The 16615-nt window shown below is 47.6% G+C and overlaps 6 protein-coding genes across 6 annotated transcripts; 3 read left to right on the top strand and 3 right to left on the bottom strand.

The window, feature by feature from the left end:
- Positions 1-1990: 1990 nt before the first annotated feature.
- Positions 1991-2647, bottom strand: BP5553_07142 (uncharacterized protein; the record flags this gene model as incomplete). Its single annotated transcript, XM_032015765.1, has 1 exon — positions 1991-2647. One exon carries the CDS (start codon positions 2645-2647, stop codon positions 1991-1993), a length of 657 nt encoding a protein of 218 aa, XP_031868034.1.
- A 1422-nt stretch (positions 2648-4069) lies between these two features.
- BP5553_07141 (uncharacterized protein) lies at positions 4070-5709 on the top strand (the record flags this gene model as incomplete). Its single annotated transcript, XM_032015764.1, has 2 exons — positions 4070-4964; positions 5024-5709. The coding sequence occupies 2 exons, from the start codon at positions 4070-4072 to the stop codon at positions 5707-5709; spliced, it is 1581 nt and encodes a 526-aa protein (XP_031868033.1).
- An 885-nt stretch (positions 5710-6594) lies between these two features.
- On the top strand, positions 6595-8222 carry BP5553_07140 (uncharacterized protein; the record flags this gene model as incomplete). The annotated part of the gene is made up of 4 exons (XM_032015763.1): positions 6595-7119; positions 7187-7330; positions 7430-8098; positions 8154-8222. 4 exons carry the CDS (start codon positions 6595-6597, stop codon positions 8220-8222), a joined length of 1407 nt encoding a protein of 468 aa, XP_031868032.1.
- Positions 8223-9062: 840 nt separating this feature from the next.
- On the top strand, positions 9063-10082 carry BP5553_07139 (uncharacterized protein; the record flags this gene model as incomplete). Its single annotated transcript, XM_032015762.1, has 1 exon — positions 9063-10082. One exon carries the CDS (start codon positions 9063-9065, stop codon positions 10080-10082), a length of 1020 nt encoding a protein of 339 aa, XP_031868031.1.
- Positions 10083-11019: 937 nt separating this feature from the next.
- BP5553_07138 (uncharacterized protein) lies at positions 11020-13207 on the bottom strand (the record flags this gene model as incomplete). Its single annotated transcript, XM_032015761.1, has 2 exons — positions 11020-12326; positions 12619-13207. The coding sequence occupies 2 exons, from the start codon at positions 13205-13207 to the stop codon at positions 11020-11022; spliced, it is 1896 nt and encodes a 631-aa protein (XP_031868030.1).
- Positions 13208-14478: 1271 nt separating this feature from the next.
- BP5553_07137 (uncharacterized protein) lies at positions 14479-16364 on the bottom strand (the record flags this gene model as incomplete). The annotated part of the gene is made up of 7 exons (XM_032015760.1): positions 14479-14985; positions 15033-15396; positions 15458-15518; positions 15594-15684; positions 15751-15874; positions 15924-16113; positions 16172-16364. The coding sequence occupies 7 exons, from the start codon at positions 16362-16364 to the stop codon at positions 14479-14481; spliced, it is 1530 nt and encodes a 509-aa protein (XP_031868029.1).
- Between the last annotated feature and the right edge of the window lie 251 nt (positions 16365-16615).

Below are 16615 nucleotides of genomic sequence, written 5' to 3'. Positions count from 1 at the left end.
TGCACCTGATTCTCGTAAACTGTACCGAGAAGGTCCGATGGGCTTAGGCGATGGTAACCCTTTCGCGGCTTGCGAGCACGCCCTATAACATAGACGATGGGTTGAATTGGGCGTGACTTGGAGAATATCAGGACCAACAAACGGCTTTACTTGATGGAAGATAGGTCGTTGGAAGCGAGATATTCTATTCAGCGCTGCTTGTCTTAACCTCGTCGCCAAGTGAGTGCCAAGCAGGTAATGAGATGGCATGCATCAGCTCAAGGTGGTATTAATAAGGAGGGCTTGGTGGTGGGCGATGGAGATGTACAATATCTCAGCTGGTGACGTTGAAAGTGTTGTGAATGTGGATGCTCGGCCTGTTTGCTCGCGCGTGTGCCGTCGCGTGATCCAGTGATCAATCATCAATCATCGATCACGAATCGGCGACCTTCTTATTAAGCGATATTAAGCGATGCATAAAGGGGCGTTACCGTTTTGTTCTGTTACGAACTTACAATCGCGTGCTATTATCTATTCTTTTATTCTGCCAGGCGGTGTTTATTTCGTTGCACTTCGACCGCTCACCACTTCTGGAATTCTGCCACTGATATACTGCTGTTCGGCCAGGCGGCATGGTTTCGTTGCGTTACGGCCGTTCACCACCTTTTGTTCTGCCAGGATTACGCCTGATTCTGGCGGGCGGTACTGATTTCGTTGCGTTACGACCGCTCACCACTTCTGGTTCTGCCAGACGGTTCTGCCCTCTAAATCACTGAATCTGGCAGGCGGCATATTCGTTGCGTTACGATCGCTCACCACCCTTTATTCTGGTATGGGGGATGTGATAACGTCTGGTTCTGCCACCATATTCTGCCAGGCGGCATAGTTTCGTTGCACTACGAACGCTCACCACCTTTCATTCTGCTAGGCAATCTCCTGTATTCCCCTGCTAGGTACGTACAAAGTACCACTAATGAAACAATGCCTCGAGTGGTAAGTGGAGTGGAGGCTTATAAAGAGCTATTTGCAGCTGGGTATACTTGGGTAATCTAGGACTTTCCCCTTAGTTTTGCGTCCAACCGAAATGGCCCAAAGTGGACGCGTCCAGCAGTATTCCTTGACCTCTTGCTCAAGGAGGTTGAGGAGGATTATATTGTGTGTTGTGACCAGCTCGCAGCCATGTCTTGCCGTCTGGCTTCGGAGTTATTCTTAACAGTAACCAGCAAATATCGGGAGTTTTGGGAAGTATGTTCTCTAGTCCAGCTGGAACCCGTAAATTGTAGTGTGCTGGTGGGGTGTAGGTCTTCGTGGTTGCAGGGCCATCGCGTTGTAGGTGGCCACTTACACGAGAAGCATGGCTTCCAAGTCGTAGAGATAAAATATATGGCTCTGGGCGGAATGAGACAGGATGGTGCGCCAGTAGCATACGAAGAGAAGGTGTTTATGCTTGGGCCTAGTGGCACAGGATTATAAACAGCTTCTGCTACGTACGAATCTCTCGGGGGATGTGGATTTGGGTGTAGAACATGCATGGTTTAGTCGGGAAGGGAAAACATTGCTCATAATTGCGTCTAAATCATTAAATGCCATGGGGTAGAGCTACGGGGTAGAAGAGCGGCCGACTCGATTGAGATGACAAGCTAATAACAACCCGGGACTTAGTTGGAATTGGAATCTAACCGGTAGCTTGCGTCTTTACCAAAGCGTGATATCTGACCTCACCACGCGTACGAATCCACTGTTAGGCTCATCAAAGCCCTCTCACATTCGGACTCCTTCGGATATTCTTGTGCCCCAATGTCCATTAAAAATTCATACCACCAAAAGCCCTTTCGTACACATCTCAACGCTCTGGTATAGTCCCAAAACCCCGGGTACCAGCCAGCAGACTCCCAATCTAGAAATACAGTAATATGGCCTTCTTCATCGACAAGGATATTATGATGTTTAATATCCCCACGTGTAAATTTGACGCCAGGCCTCTGCAAGGATTGAAGCCTTTTCGCGCTGCTCAAACTTTCTTCAAACACGGCTTCTGATGCGAACGAGTTGTGGGCTGGCGAGAGTAGATGTCGTGGAATTCGTGAGCTGTTTCGCAAGGGCCGATTGTATGATTTGGTACCCGGATACTTCGGATTGCGCCACCTGTAATAGAGCAAACTCGTTCATCGCCCCATGGGCTTTTCCACTTCCGAATAACTAAGAGGTAATTCTTGAACTCTCTAGCGGCTGTAGTCTTGGCATTTGGGCTTAGAGATTTGTACATTTGGCCAAGTTCACGACCTGGCAGCCGGGTAATCAAAATTGACATTGGCGCATGGGGAAAATCTGGGTGGTCTCCGTAAGAGATAATTTTTGGTACTGGCAAGCCTGCAGCGCGGCATACTTTGGTTGCGAGAACCTCCTCCAGGCGGGTTCCATCCGACCACTTCAAGAGCAGGCCAAATGGTAGGGGGATAATTTGATTATCGAAAGAGACTCCTAGCCAACGACAGTAGGAAATCGAGAATCTTTCAAGGAGCAAATGTATATATCCCCAAAACCGTCGAACGATAGGATGGCTGGGTTTTGGAGTTGGAGGAATCTCGCTGAGGGGTTGAGGCAAGGGTTTCCGAGGTGTCCAAGTAAAATCAGGGTTGAGGACAGCGAGGATCCAGGAACAACGCATCATGAAGCGTAACCTTGTTTAATCACTATTAGCAAGTCTGTAAGATGTGAAAGAGCGTTGATTTACGTACTTCGTATCATGGCTTGGTTTGGGGGAGGGTTGGTTGGTTGGTGTTTTCTTGAATGCCTTGATCTCTGTCACGGGATACCCCGCAAACGAAGTAGGTACCTTACTCCCCCATAACATTCGAAATTCGGCAAGAAATGCATAGCGCCTTGATACTAAGCAGTCGATCGAGATACGCCGCCTGGTCCGCTGGTTGGACCCTAATCTATGTGCAGCATAGTGCCGAATAACGCCCTAACGCTCTCCCCTGTAGTCTCTGCTCTACGATCTTGTGAACTTTCATCAACTCCTGCGACCTTCTACCACTTCTGCGCACTTCCATCTACGAACTTAATTGTAGTCTCATCGGATATTGAAGCCGAAATTTGGGATGATAGATCGTTGCAACGATATCTCAGGGTACTCCAGAGGGCCACGCTCTACAATAAAACGCATCCACAGCGACACTCGGTGCAGTTGCTGGTGTCAAGAAAGTCAAACCACGGACTCAAATAACACCCTGGGGCACAACAGTTTACCCCCCCCCCCCCCCGGGGGAGAACCTTCCCACCTCCAACCCGCGACCCACCTTGCCCCTGAATCCCCACCACAATCGTCTACACGATCACGGTAGATATCTCGCGAAAGTACGCCTAGGCTACACTAATAGGTTCGGGGGAGCCACTTCTTTCACATAAAGATCGTTAGCGCCGATATCCAATACCTCGATAGTTACTCTCTACGGTCTGAGGCTTAGAATGGTTTGGGCTAGGGAATTCACTAACCTGCCCATCTTGAGGGAATTCACCAATGATCGTGAGAAAGATAGCAGTCGGTCTATTTCTGTTGCTGATTTATTATAAAACAATTAAATATTAGGCTTATATCATGAATAAGATTAAGATTATAGGGATATATTAATATTAAACCAAATTTATTATATAATTATCAAGGTCAGCGCTACCTGTTGAGGTCAGACCACTTCTCAAGGTTAATTTCCTAGATCCCCTGCGTTTATCTAGTTAGGTGTTGGGCCAGGTTGAGTACGTGAGTTTCAATATTACAACCCCCTTACTTGTACATGTACCTTCTTCTCCTACTACCCCTCTATCCACTTCTTATCTCTTTAATGCACTTTCAGATTGATCTTTACTCTGAGCCTCTAAATTACGGAATTAAGTTGTACGGCGCCCGTATTGCCTCCGTATCGACTTAGTCTTCAACAACTTCTTCAAACCGCTTCGCAAACTTCAATCCCAAGTCTCCTGTGCTAGTATCGTCTGAATCTTCCTTCACTGCTATATACACAGCAGCTTGTTTTGCCTGGAAGCAAACCACGCTACATATCCCAGGTTCGACTTCCCATACTTCTTCATCATGGGACTCGCCTGTATTCGAACACGGCTGCAACATCGCAAGGCGAGGAACGAAACCTATCAGTGGGATCGACTTCCTTTTGAGGTGCGGCTACTGATTTTGGAGGCGTTGATACAACATCAACGCTGCAGCAGTAAATCTAAGCCTGCAGTCGCTAAACCTGACAACACATTGGCCACCACGCTCGATGGCGGTCCAGCAGGATATGCTTCCGTCTGTCGAGAATGGCGGGCTGTCTTTGAGAAGAACATATTCCATCGGCTTGTACTACATCAGCAAGATCTAGAGGAGTTTGGAAACCTCGTCCGCTTCCAGAAGGAGCTTGTTAAGCATATTTGGCTCCGCATCGAGCTCGATCTCTACACATGCCTAACTTGCAGGGAGGGGGAGAATAAACTCATGAAGCGCAAAAATAATGACACAATAAAGCAAGCTATTTACAAGCTGTTCTCAATTCTGAGCAGCTGGGAAGAGCATCATAGCCGAAACAACCGTGGTCTTACTCTGGAGATAAGCATCCATTCACCTAGTGACTCGCAACACCATTTCCAGGACCACCGTATTCACGCCGTCGATGACTGTGTAGAACCCACCCAGGACTTTGGCGGAACTGTTATCTACGACTATATCCATGGCTGGGATAATAGGCGAAGGGTGCATTCTCTGCGTCTATCGTCTATATTCTCGCTCTTTGGGCACCCTGTTGATGTCAGGTTTCGGCAGAAGTTTCCCTCTGTCAGCGTGGTCAAGCACCTTCTCATCCGTCGACAGACTCGACGCAAGTTATGGCCAACGACGCTACAGCAGATCCTTAAGCGTCTTCCTAAACTTGAGTCCCTATATTATGAGCCTTGGCGGCAGTTATCACGGAGCTTAAGAGAGACTTATGACGAAGGTACACTATACCCCATCATCTACGATAAAAGACTAAAATTAACGGTTTATATTTTATAGGCTATACGACAACTTTCTCGAACGTCGTACCTAATACCCTAACGAACCTCATATTATTCGAAGACTTTAATGAGGACTTTATTTTCGCCAACATGAAAGAACGTGGGCACAATGGGGAGCGGGAGCGAATCTGTTGTCCAGCCTTGGGTGCAGTTTTGGCCCAGAGAAGCCTCAGCCACGAAAATTTATCGGCATCTTTTCTTATTGACGCGAAGGACTTCTTGAAAGCGTGCCCCCCTGGTGGAATCTGGCCAAAACTCACTTCGTTGGCATTAACTTCACCGCTGCTAAGTTCCAACAGCAGCCTCGAGGATATAAACAACCTTGTACTAGCTGCTGCCTCTGCTGCCTACAAAATGCCAAAGCTCCAAACGATGGAGCTATGGAATGGCGGAAAACGCCATGCTTTTCTATTTCGGTATCATACAACCGATAATCACACCACAATCTCCTGGCATGGCACGTGGAATCTTAACCTAAAGCCTCATGTCATAGAGGCATGGAGAGAGGTCGCACTCAAGTATGCCGCACAAGAGCTTCGGATTGAAAAGGGTAAAATTTTAGACTGCAACATTATCAATTCTCATGGCGCTGCTATTCATCAGCTGAAGCTGAAGATACAGGTAGTGCATCCAGTATCCTTAAGTCAGATACGAGGGGAGGCAGAAAATTACTTCCCCCGTTAAGGTAGTAATTACCATGATTTGGCAGGTGGCGATGGGCGTAGCGATATTTGGTTCGGAATGGTAATATAAGGAACGGGGGAAGGCTATGCTAGATAGATTGTAGTCATTATATAATTCACGTTTGATTAAAGAAGTTTATATAGACTACAGGTTCTTCCAAATATTGATAATGCATTTGAACTTTAATTTAGATAAGTTGGCAAATATTTATATAATATAAGGGGTTAACCACGTATATTCTTTAAGAGTACTAGAAGCTTATTATAGTTTAGTTACGATGAATTCCTAGATAACTTAAATAATATACTTAGGTATAAGTCTCGACTCTCGAGACACAAGAAGCCTTTGACTGTCGAACTTCTCTAGGAGGTCGGAATTAATACGTACCAGCTTACGTGAGAACGACCCCTGGCGCTGAAAACAAGAGCGCAACGCTAACCCTAAAAGGCTTGGAGCCAGCCTAGAGCATCCGCCGAGGACGGCCCCTGCACGCCATCTAATAGCTAGCGCGCTTTGGGAATCCGGTATTATCCCAGGTCACTTCGCATGACGATGAGTCTTGGTCCATCAAAGGCTGGCTAGCTTAAGAGTTCTCCAATTCACCTTACTTAGATCTTGCAAATTACATCGAAACGTCATACCCGGTTGTAAAGACTAATGGTGTACCTCGGTCCTTCCCGTGGCTGCAATTCGTGCAGGTGGAGACGGAAAAAGGTTCGTGTCATTCATATCTACTACAACAACATGGATGTTGGTTAATAGTGGCCGGATAGTGTGATGAGACTCGTCCGGTATGTTCAAGACTTGGTGCTAGGCTCCCCACTGCGGAAGTTTATCAAACTCGACTCTCAGACTCCAGGGAGACTGACGGAGAGTTAGTCGTGCATGAGGTGCATCAAGGCCAATCGACCGTGTGGTGGTTATGAAAATGACGCTTCCCCCGAGTTTCGACAGTATGAGGCACGGAATCCAAGTCAGTTGTCGTCGTCGTCCTTGTTGATAGCGCGAAAATGCGTTATACCAAAACGTGTCCCGATTCCGGGCACCGACATACTCCCGGAGGACGCCATCCCGCCGGAGACTTCGGAGGAGGACAGTAACATGCTAGCACTGCGATGTTTCCTGTACGACTACTACATGATCTCGGCCAATCGAAGCCTCTCCAGGAGTTACCTATCCGGCTTGGATGAGTTGACTCACCGTCTCGGGCCCAAGTCCGACCTCGCGAAAGCTTGCCAGGTCGTTGCGTTTGCGAGCCACGCGAAGCCATTACACAGGCCTCGATTCATACGCAAGTCTGGCATTTTCTATCAGGAGCTCCTCGCGTCCTTGGCTAGGGCCATAGAAGGCTCCCGTTCGGGGAATAGTGTGGAACTAAAGGTGATCGCTATGTCGTTGGGGCTTTATCAGGTATTTGCCATTATGACTGATCGTAGCACGAATGCATGGTACTGGAAGGACAGCTAACTGGGCATAGATAGTTATGGCCAATGAGACTGGCCCAGGCGATCATGACGCCCATGCTAAGGGTCTATCGGCCCTTTGGGGAACTACACACTTGCCCCTGAACCCCTTAGTCACGACCCTGTGTAGTTCAACCAAAACGTTGCAAATCAGCAATGTCAGTATTTATTCTCTTGCTTATGCCATATCTCTTTTGAGATATATGCACGTGGAATATACAACCTAGGTTTCAAAGATGCATCTAACAGCACCCTAGTACTCTAATGTGTTTTCTGTCCCAGCATTATGCAGCCCGGGGGATAGCTTAGAGCACCTATTATTCCACCTTCACCTAGTATGGGCAAAGTTCGAAGTTGTCATTGCGTCGAAAGACTTGGAAACCCTGAAAGTCCAAAGCCTCGCTCTTGATCAACGTTTCGCCATGTGGGAAGAAACTCGCGTTGACTTATTCAAACCGACTGTAATCGGACATGTGAGACCAGGCCGATATGAGTCAGAAGTTCAAGTAGGCGCTTGGCCAGGCAAAGTCGACACGTACTTCGACCTTTATGTCGCTGGCGTTTGGAACATATTCCGAACGGCTCGACTTCTACTCGTTGCCCTCATTATCGAACTTTCAAACAGTCTCGCAGAATATGACAGCTGTACTGATCATATTCGTACTGCGAATCGTATAGCTCAGGATATGGTTGCGTCAGTTCCATACCACCTAGCAGATAACCTGCAGGTATTTCTCAATGAGAAAGAGACAAGTGGGGGGATAACGGATCCTGGGCGGTTTCTCGGAGGGCTGCTGCTCATGCATCCGCTATACGTTGTTTCTAAGATGCCTTTCCTTTCTGAAACGCTGCGAAAGTACTTTCGCAGCTGTCTTTTATGGATTGGATCGGAAATGGGTGTAGGACAGGCTACTTTATTTGCAAATGTGGGCTCGTCTACCTTCATGTATAAGTTCAATGCTGATATTGTGTTTCCCTTAGGCCTCGGATATCGACAGAGATTATTTAGCAAGCGGATGTATCATCATATGGTCCGGCTTCCTCATGTAGTCTCCCCGCAAACTTGACCAACAGGGCCGCCAGATTATAACTATGTCTGTACCTAGTCTATTGTATACCACAAGGAAACAAGAAACCGATAAGTACTTATATCAACCAGAATGTAGCGCGATAAACTTTGTAGTTGCACCCGCATCTTAGGTAATTTATGATTCAGGGTAGAAAGATAGCTCCACCGGCTAGGTCTTACGTGCTCCTTCGAGTATCTGTTTTTGGGTTCATTCTCGATCTATCAATCTAACATAGCTGAAGTGGCTAGATTAGTGCATCGCGGCTGCAAACCCATGGACCTTGGCATAAGACGCGCTACGCTAACCCTGCTGGGAATTATTTGGGCCGTGGACAGTCCCGAACCTACGGAAGCCGCTCTATAGCGTTTTGGGTTAGCGTAGCGCTTGCTATAGGTGATCCGATCATTCATCGAAGTCTCTTCTAGATTCAAGTTCATTCAACTTGATAGAATACTCAGGCCATCTGCGGCACCTCACAACCAACACATTTAGCTGGTATCTCGGAGACCGAATACAAATCGAGCCACGAGCTAACCGAGTACATATTTGGTTAGCGTTGAGCTTGCGGCAGGCCTTGGAGCAGGAGCGGTGGCAAATCTACATTTCACTTGATAATTCCCGGTCACTCAAACAAATATTGAGTGGGAGGATTCTCACATTCTAGGAAACTCTACAAGACCATGGAATATATATAGCTTATGTGATGCCCATCATGCCCGGGAGAAATCCCCAACAATCTACCTCCCCTTGAAGCATTTCCAGGAGCAACTTCACAGATCATCTATCTACCCGATCACTTCTGACTGAGCACTATCACAACATGGCTTCAAATACTGCAGCCTGGATTACAGCACCCAAAGCTCGACCACTCGAGGTCAAAGCTGCTCCTATGGCAACTCCGGGAGCAGACCATATCCTCATAAAAAACTACGCTCTTGCCATCAACCCAATTGATGGCAAGCTTCAAGCAACGGCCTTTTACCCGCTCAACTATCCTGACATCCTCGGGCAGGACATCGCGGGTGAAGTCGTGCTAGTTGGACCCAATGTGACCGGCTTCAAGAAGGGGGACCGCGTGATCGGCAACGCAACGGGCTTTGCGACGAAGCGAAACGAAAACAAGGGATTCCAAGCCTACACGGTCCTCGAGACCAATATGGCCTGCCAGATTCCCGCAAGAATCTCCTTTGAAAGGGCCGTTGTGCTCCCGCTAGGCCTATCGACTGCATCCTCTGGCCTATTCCATCCCGACTACCTCAATCTCCAGCTACCGACCGAGCCTCGGCAGAAGTCAACCGGAAAGATCATCCTAATCTGGGGGGGATCATCGAGTGTTGGGTGCAACGCAATCCAGCTCTCTGTTGCGGCCGGCTATGAGGTTATCACGACGGCATCGCCAAAGAACTTTGAGCTTGTCAAGAAGCTGGGCGCAAGTCAAGTCTTCGACTATAACGAGACAACGGTCGTATCGAGCCTGATTAGCGCCGCGAAGGGCAAAACCATTGCCGGCGCATTCGACGCCATCGGAGAAGGGGCCTACGAGCCCTGCATCGAGTTTGTCCGGAGATCAGAGGGAACCAAATTCGTAGCTACCGTGTTCGTTAGGCCCGTTGAGCCTCCCGAAGGGATCCAAGTCGCCAAAGTGTATGCCCCTTCTATTAGGAACAACCATGTCGCTCAGGCCATCTACCAAGATTTCCTGCCGAAGGCTCTCGAGGCTGGGGCGTATATCCCGGCTCCTGAGCCGATGGTGGCCGGAAAAGGGCTCGAAAGCGTGCAAGGCGCCATAGATATCCAGGGCCAAGGTACTTCAGCTCGGAAGGTGGTGGTATTGCTTTAAACCCAGTCGTAGATAGAACTGCGGGTATCAATCATATGGTTATATGTATGTATCACAAAATGAGTTCAATATTTTAAACTTCCCGCCCAAAGTATCGGTATCCTCGTGTAGTAGACACTCACCTAGTCAGCTCAAAGTGTATTTTCTAGCTGGACCACCAAACCTAGGCTCGACTGAGTTCTCGGACTGGTTTATCTGCCAATATCAAGCATTTCGGTAATTGCCCAGGATTAGGACATTTCCATGGCTTGGTAGGAGACCTAACCCTTAGCACATATTGATGACGCTTAAATGAAATAAGTTGTTACTTGTAAAGCGTTTGTTGACGGAGATCATGGTTGTCGTTACTCGTTAGTAGTTTATTGAGGAAACGAAGTCAAGGAAAGCGACAAAGATCTAAATGTATTAAATTATTTCATTTCCTGAACAAGTAGGAAGCGGCACTAAAGTCTACTTTGACCTATTTTAATAGCAAAGAGATTCCTGATTCGAGAAGTTCACGAACGCCCTCAGATGCTGCTCGTTTAGAGTGCCCGAATTCATCAGAGCCACAAAAAGTTGCAGATATTAGATAGCAGCAATTAATCCCTAAAGAGGTATAAAATATATGAAAATATCATTACTAGATGTTAGAGCTTTCTTTCTTATACTTAGGATTCTCTGTACCTATTTACTCCTTACAGATTATAGCGGGTGGAAACCGCGGCGGCCCGTGCCCCACAAAAGGGGGTTGCCCCTTTCTCGCTTAATTCAGGGGGAATCATCAACGCTTGGCCTTCCTATAGAAAATTCCAAAACAATAAGTCTCCATATAAATTAATACGCAAAGTTATTCGAAAAATAATAAGCATAGGTCGAAGGATACGTGTGGTATATTTAAGAACAATTAAAGTGTTTACGGTATGTACTCCTGAAGTTGTGCATCTCGCCGGCTAGGCTACCAGGTGAACGACTCCTCCACAAGCTTAATATTACTGCGGCCTCCCCTCGCCCCAATCTGACTGACCAGCACTCTAACTTCATCTGCCATGCAAGAGGGCCCGCTAACTACCACTGCTGCTCCATCGGGGCTAGCATTGGCCAATGCATCTTCGAGAACATCTTTGATGACCATCTTTGTCCCAACAAACACCTCCTTGTCGATGCCATGGAAGCTACTTTCCAAGGTTTTAACAATGCCTGCGTTCCGAACACCCCAGTAGAGTTTCTTGGAGCCCGGATGCGACTGCAGGTACGGCATTATAGCCGTGACGCCCACGCCCCCGGCAATGCAGATAAGGGACGGGTAGCCTGAGAGATCTTCGTTTGTGCCGTAGATTGACTCGACGAGGACTGGAATGGAACCGTTTGCTGGGAATTGGGTTGTTAGCCCGGAACGGGCGCGGACAAAGAACGAAAGGGCGAGGCTGGGAGGCAAGCGCAAATGGTTAGATTTGTTACTGCTGCCCGAGCTTATCTCCTTGATGTCAATGTCCTGGTCTGAAGGAGAAGCCTTGTCGCTGGTACGTGCGCGGTCACTCTCCAAGTCCGACTCACTGGCTTTTTTGAGACTAGCAGAGTCTTCGAGAGCGGGAAGTAGGGTGGAGGCCACTGAGAAGGGGTGGTTTTCCCAAACTCGCCAGGTTAGAGTCGGGAAATATAGGTATGCGTGACCCACGCCGGATGCCACGCCCTTGATATCAATTCGGATGTAGTCTTCGTCAATGGTTGTGATTTGCGCTGTACAGATGCCGTTCCGGGCAACCCGCAATATGCGCATGACTCTGTCGAAACCCCAGATCGCTATTGTGATAAGGATCCATAGTTCATAGCCCCACTGGTTCTCGAAGCGGTAATATATGTGGAGGTAGCAACCTGCGATAACGAGGACCGAAAGCGAGATATGCCAAAGAAGAAAGACTTCGTATGCCTTTTGTCTAATTGGAATTATTGACGAAGGTAACAAGATCGACATGGACAGCGTTGCAATGATTCCCCAGAACCAATATTGGAGCTTACTCTCAGTAGTGTGGGAGCCGGTAGCTACGTAGTTTTGGAGCCAGACTGCTGAATGTATGCAGGCTTGCAGCGTCGAGATGTATGCAATCCAGCGGTGCAGTAGAATAAAGGTTGAGTGTGACCAGTTGGTAAGCCAAAGTAGGACGTTGTTTCGTCCCGCATACAAGAAAATCAGCGGGAGGTTGGCGAAACTTAGGACACCAATTCGGTTGCTGACGTATGTAAGGAGCTCATCATGTTTTCCATCTGGATACCAAGAATTAGGTTGCAGATATGTAATATTGACAGCGCATAGCACGAAATTTATGATGATAAAATAGGCGATAAAGAGCCCCTGGCCGCGGGTTGGGACCTGGACAAGGTTGAATGCGACCGGCTGTGTGTGATACTTTCCCCAGAGAGGAGGTGTGATAAATAGCGAGTTGAACTTGGTGGTCAGGAACGCCGGGAAAGGTATAAAGCGAAGAAGAGAGAGGCCAATTGGAATCACAAATCCGGAGAGAAGAACGACGAGGCTACAGGTTTTAAGTTAGCATACTTGCGGTGTATATTTTGGGAATAAGAATTGCTTGCCCGTATTTTTCATATAAGACCTCCTGCGCTTCGAAGATTTCTTGTGCGTTGAAAACCGCTATGTAATCGGCATCCTTCACTAATGAAGTCTTATTCAACGGATCACCACTCACCAAAGTCGTCGTTGGAGGCTCCGTTACTCGTGCCAACGCCTGTTGGTAGGAGTATTTGGGGTCGGGTTGGACTTCCTTTGTTCCTGCAACGTTTCGTAACCACCATTTCTCCAGTCTGTAAACTGCAACTTTCCCATCGCATCGGGTAGAAATACAATACGCAAGTGTCTGTAGGAAGGTGTCATCCGTTGCGTAACAACCCCCAGAGGTGGAAGCAGCACCCATTCCCGACATTCCTGCCATATCTGCTACCTCCGCTCCATCGGCATACGTCGAACAGTTGAGAGCACTTGAGCTAATGGCGCTGCGGCAGGAGTATGCGCAGTTCGGATCGTACATGGAGATGCCATAGCCAACAAAGCCGTGACCGGCGCGGCCACTCGAGACCATGCATTGGGCAGAGTACACCTGGAGGAGGAGAATGACAGCTATCGATATCATTTTTGCCATTTGTAAGTAGTCGAAGATCAGAAAAAATCAGTAAGAACTTCGAGTTCCTTGGCTTGGCGGATGGTCTCATCTATATACACGGAGCCATGGGGCAGAACCCGTACTCCCGTACCACCTGACCAGTATCTATTCATCCATTACAAGTACCTACGAAGTACGACGAGTCGGTACGACACATCATACATGGACTCCCGCTATTCTGGTCCAGTGCAACTTATGCAGGGCTGGATATTCCATTTTGGTGGACCCAAAGTGCGAGAAGAAAAAGTAAAGTGAGGAGCATGTTATGCCAATTTTACTCCTCTCATTTTGTCTCAGCCTGTTAAACGCAGCTCCTTGAGTCCGATCGAGTAGTTTTCCAAAAGAGGCTTGCGCCGGATAGATATCCGTTTTGGCGGATATCGGGACGGCAAGGGCGCGGCCGCATCCCGGCGTCGGGACGAATCCATTATTGGCCAAGGCAAGGAAAGAGCAAGTTTGCGTTGTTTACATGCAAAACCCTGTATGTTATATATTACTACAAAGCACCAAGTGCGGATACAGCGGCTAGGTACTGTATTTAAGTAGCGCTAGCAAGGAGAACCCCCAAGTCCGCCCCGTACTTAACCCCAATTAGGGAGCGAACTGCAATACCAAGAGCTGTTGATTATAATTTTACGACTGCCGATAGATCATGCGATCTTATCTCTTGAGAATGCCAATTTACTTAAAGCTTGTTTTTACAAAGTAATCCACCTCCACAGCGCTTAAAGTGTGGCCGGCGTCTCGTTCTTGGGCAAGCTTAATTCGACGGGTTAGTCGAATTCGTGTGTCCTTCCTCTATTAACCGGCGAATATCTCTTCAACGACTCGCTACGGACCTACGGTATTGGATTTTTGGGATTAAAAGCATACTATCCGTTTAAACTTCGCGAGGGAAGGATCCAAATTGTAGATCAGCTATACGCAAGGCTCGTTTGTGGAGAAAATGGACGACATGGGCATCAGTAGGGCTTAAACTCGACTCAAGGGATAATTTCCTGTGGTTGCTGTATGACCATGTCAAAGGGCGTGGAGAATTTTTGGCCACAACCCAAAGAAGGAAAAGAACAGTGGGCAAGTCCAATCTAACATCCAAGATTATCTGGCAGCAAAACCCACGCCACATTTACGATGGTCGGAACCAGATGGATAATCATGCAATTACAGATTGAATCTTGTCGAGACAACGACGTGGGAATAGCAATTGAATTAAAGAATGACACAATAGTGGTGCTATCTACTCATTTGCCCCTTTCCTTGAGATATAAACGCAGAGCCGGAAACCCCCCTTGAACACCAAATGCAGTATAGCCCCTTCCTCTTAACATAGAAGTGGCTAATCGGGAGATATCGCCGTCATAGCAAAGTATTAGTACTGGCGAGTGTTTTGAACCGATTCGATGTCCTTCTAGATCAAACTTGCTCTTCAAGTTGCCCCAGTGCAAGTATATAGCGTTGGGATCCCCGAAAACATCCTCGGTCATTTCGCTCAGATTCTTCAGAGGACTGCTAATTGAGCCCTGAATATGACCCTTCCTGAAATCGCTGCCTTGCCGTATATCCAAGACAGTGGGCTGTGTTCGTCGATAACTCCTGCATGATGCTCGCTCTCTGCAAGATTGGCGGTTGCAACTTCGGCGGAGGGGGCCTTGGTTATCTTTGATTTTCCGGGACACAGCAAGGACAGCTTCCTCAGGTGTGAGCTCCCAGCGCTCGTCATACCTATCCTGGTCACACTTGAGTAAGATCTAGGATTGTGAGTATCGATATCTTCAATCTGGTTGGGGAGCCTCACCTCATTCATGATCGGGGGAAATTTCTCGTCTTGGAGCTTTTGAAAATAGCCATCCATGTACTGATACGGCAGATCACAACAGATGAAGACGCAAGATATCTCCCGACTCGAGTTATCCGCAAGATCTTGTAGGTTTCCCTCGTCCTTTATTTTCTGTAGATACTGGATCAAGCCACAGAGAGCTTCACCGGAGGAGGGCCCGCAAATTATCCCTCTTCGGGACATCTGCATTGACATATCGTACGAATCCATGGATGCCACTGACTCAAATGTATCTATGGTATCTCTCCACGGAAACCTGCTACTTTCAAATCCTGGGAAATGTCTAGGTCCGGGTGTTGGATCACCGAAGACATTACATACCCTTTAATCCGCATTAGTTACATCCCCTAAGGAATAAACAATTTATAGGTTTGATAACTTACCCCACGACTTTGACAGATTTCTTCTGCGATTTGAGGTATACGCCAGTTCCTGTAATGCACCCTAAACTATAGTAGTAAGTATGCTGCAACGCCGGTTACATGCTTTCCCAACCAACTTGGACCGAGTGCCACTGACCTCCAGTTCCAACCGTTGTGCAAAGCACATTTATCTCTGGCAGTTGCTGAAGAATCTGTGGTCCTGTCCATCTTGTATGTGACTTCCAGTTCTGAATGCAGCCAAGTAAGTAATTGTGTTTGGTTAGCCTCGAGACAATATAAACCTGCGTACGTACATGATCATTGTCATACTGTCCTGGATAGCAAACGCTCTCATCGTGTTTTGCCAATTTCCTAAGCCTCCACATGATTCCTCTCGGATCATGCGGTTCTTGCTGTGCCAAGCCGCCATAAAGCGAACTGTCATGCCTTTAACTTGTGCTTCGCTAAATTTGACCCTAACACTTACACTTTGAGACCAAAGAATCGCAGGATCCGCAGCTGATCAGGGTGCTTTTTGTTGGTAACATAGGCACACACATCCTCGTTTCCCCACAGTACGCGGGAGGCCATGCTGAGAGAGAGAGCCGTGGACCCCGAGCTCGCTTCAACGATCGACTTGGACGCTGCGGTTGGATCTTGGAGGAGCATGTTCAGTGCTAAGATAAATCTGTTAGTATTTATGCCTCTTTATAGATATTGTCTCAGTGCGGTTACCTGGGAACATCTTTACGTTTTGGGCTGGTAGCGTCGTGAGCATTTTGGCGTAAATACGAACATTATCGCCTCGGAAGGGATTCAGCTCGGGAGGAACCTCTACCAGAGGCAGTGGTGGCTGTAAATCTGGATTGAAGTAGTTGATAACTGAGTCTGGTCCCTTGAAGACATTCTGTACGTTGACTTGGGACATTTTCCTTGAAGGGGGATTGATGGTTTGGACTCAAGTTGTTAATGACAGTTAATGGAAATGCCAGGGGCATCAATTGCTGTCAGGAGATTACATCAGGTTCAAAGGAATGACACAAAATAATAGGGGACATGTTCCTTCCCATATCCGGAAAGCATTCTAATAATGGTGCTGAAATGTAAATAACTTCCTTCTACCCCTATATCGCCTTGGCTTCCTCAGTCCAACTAAGACTTTTTAACACTCTCAAAAGT

Source organism: Venustampulla echinocandica (genome assembly GCF_003357145.1).
Source record: "Venustampulla echinocandica strain BP 5553 chromosome Unknown scaffold_5, whole genome shotgun sequence".
NCBI lineage: Eukaryota > Fungi > Ascomycota > Leotiomycetes > Helotiales > Pleuroascaceae > Venustampulla > Venustampulla echinocandica.
Note: the sequence above shows the minus strand (reverse complement) of the source record. Positions and strands in the feature narration are given on the sequence as shown.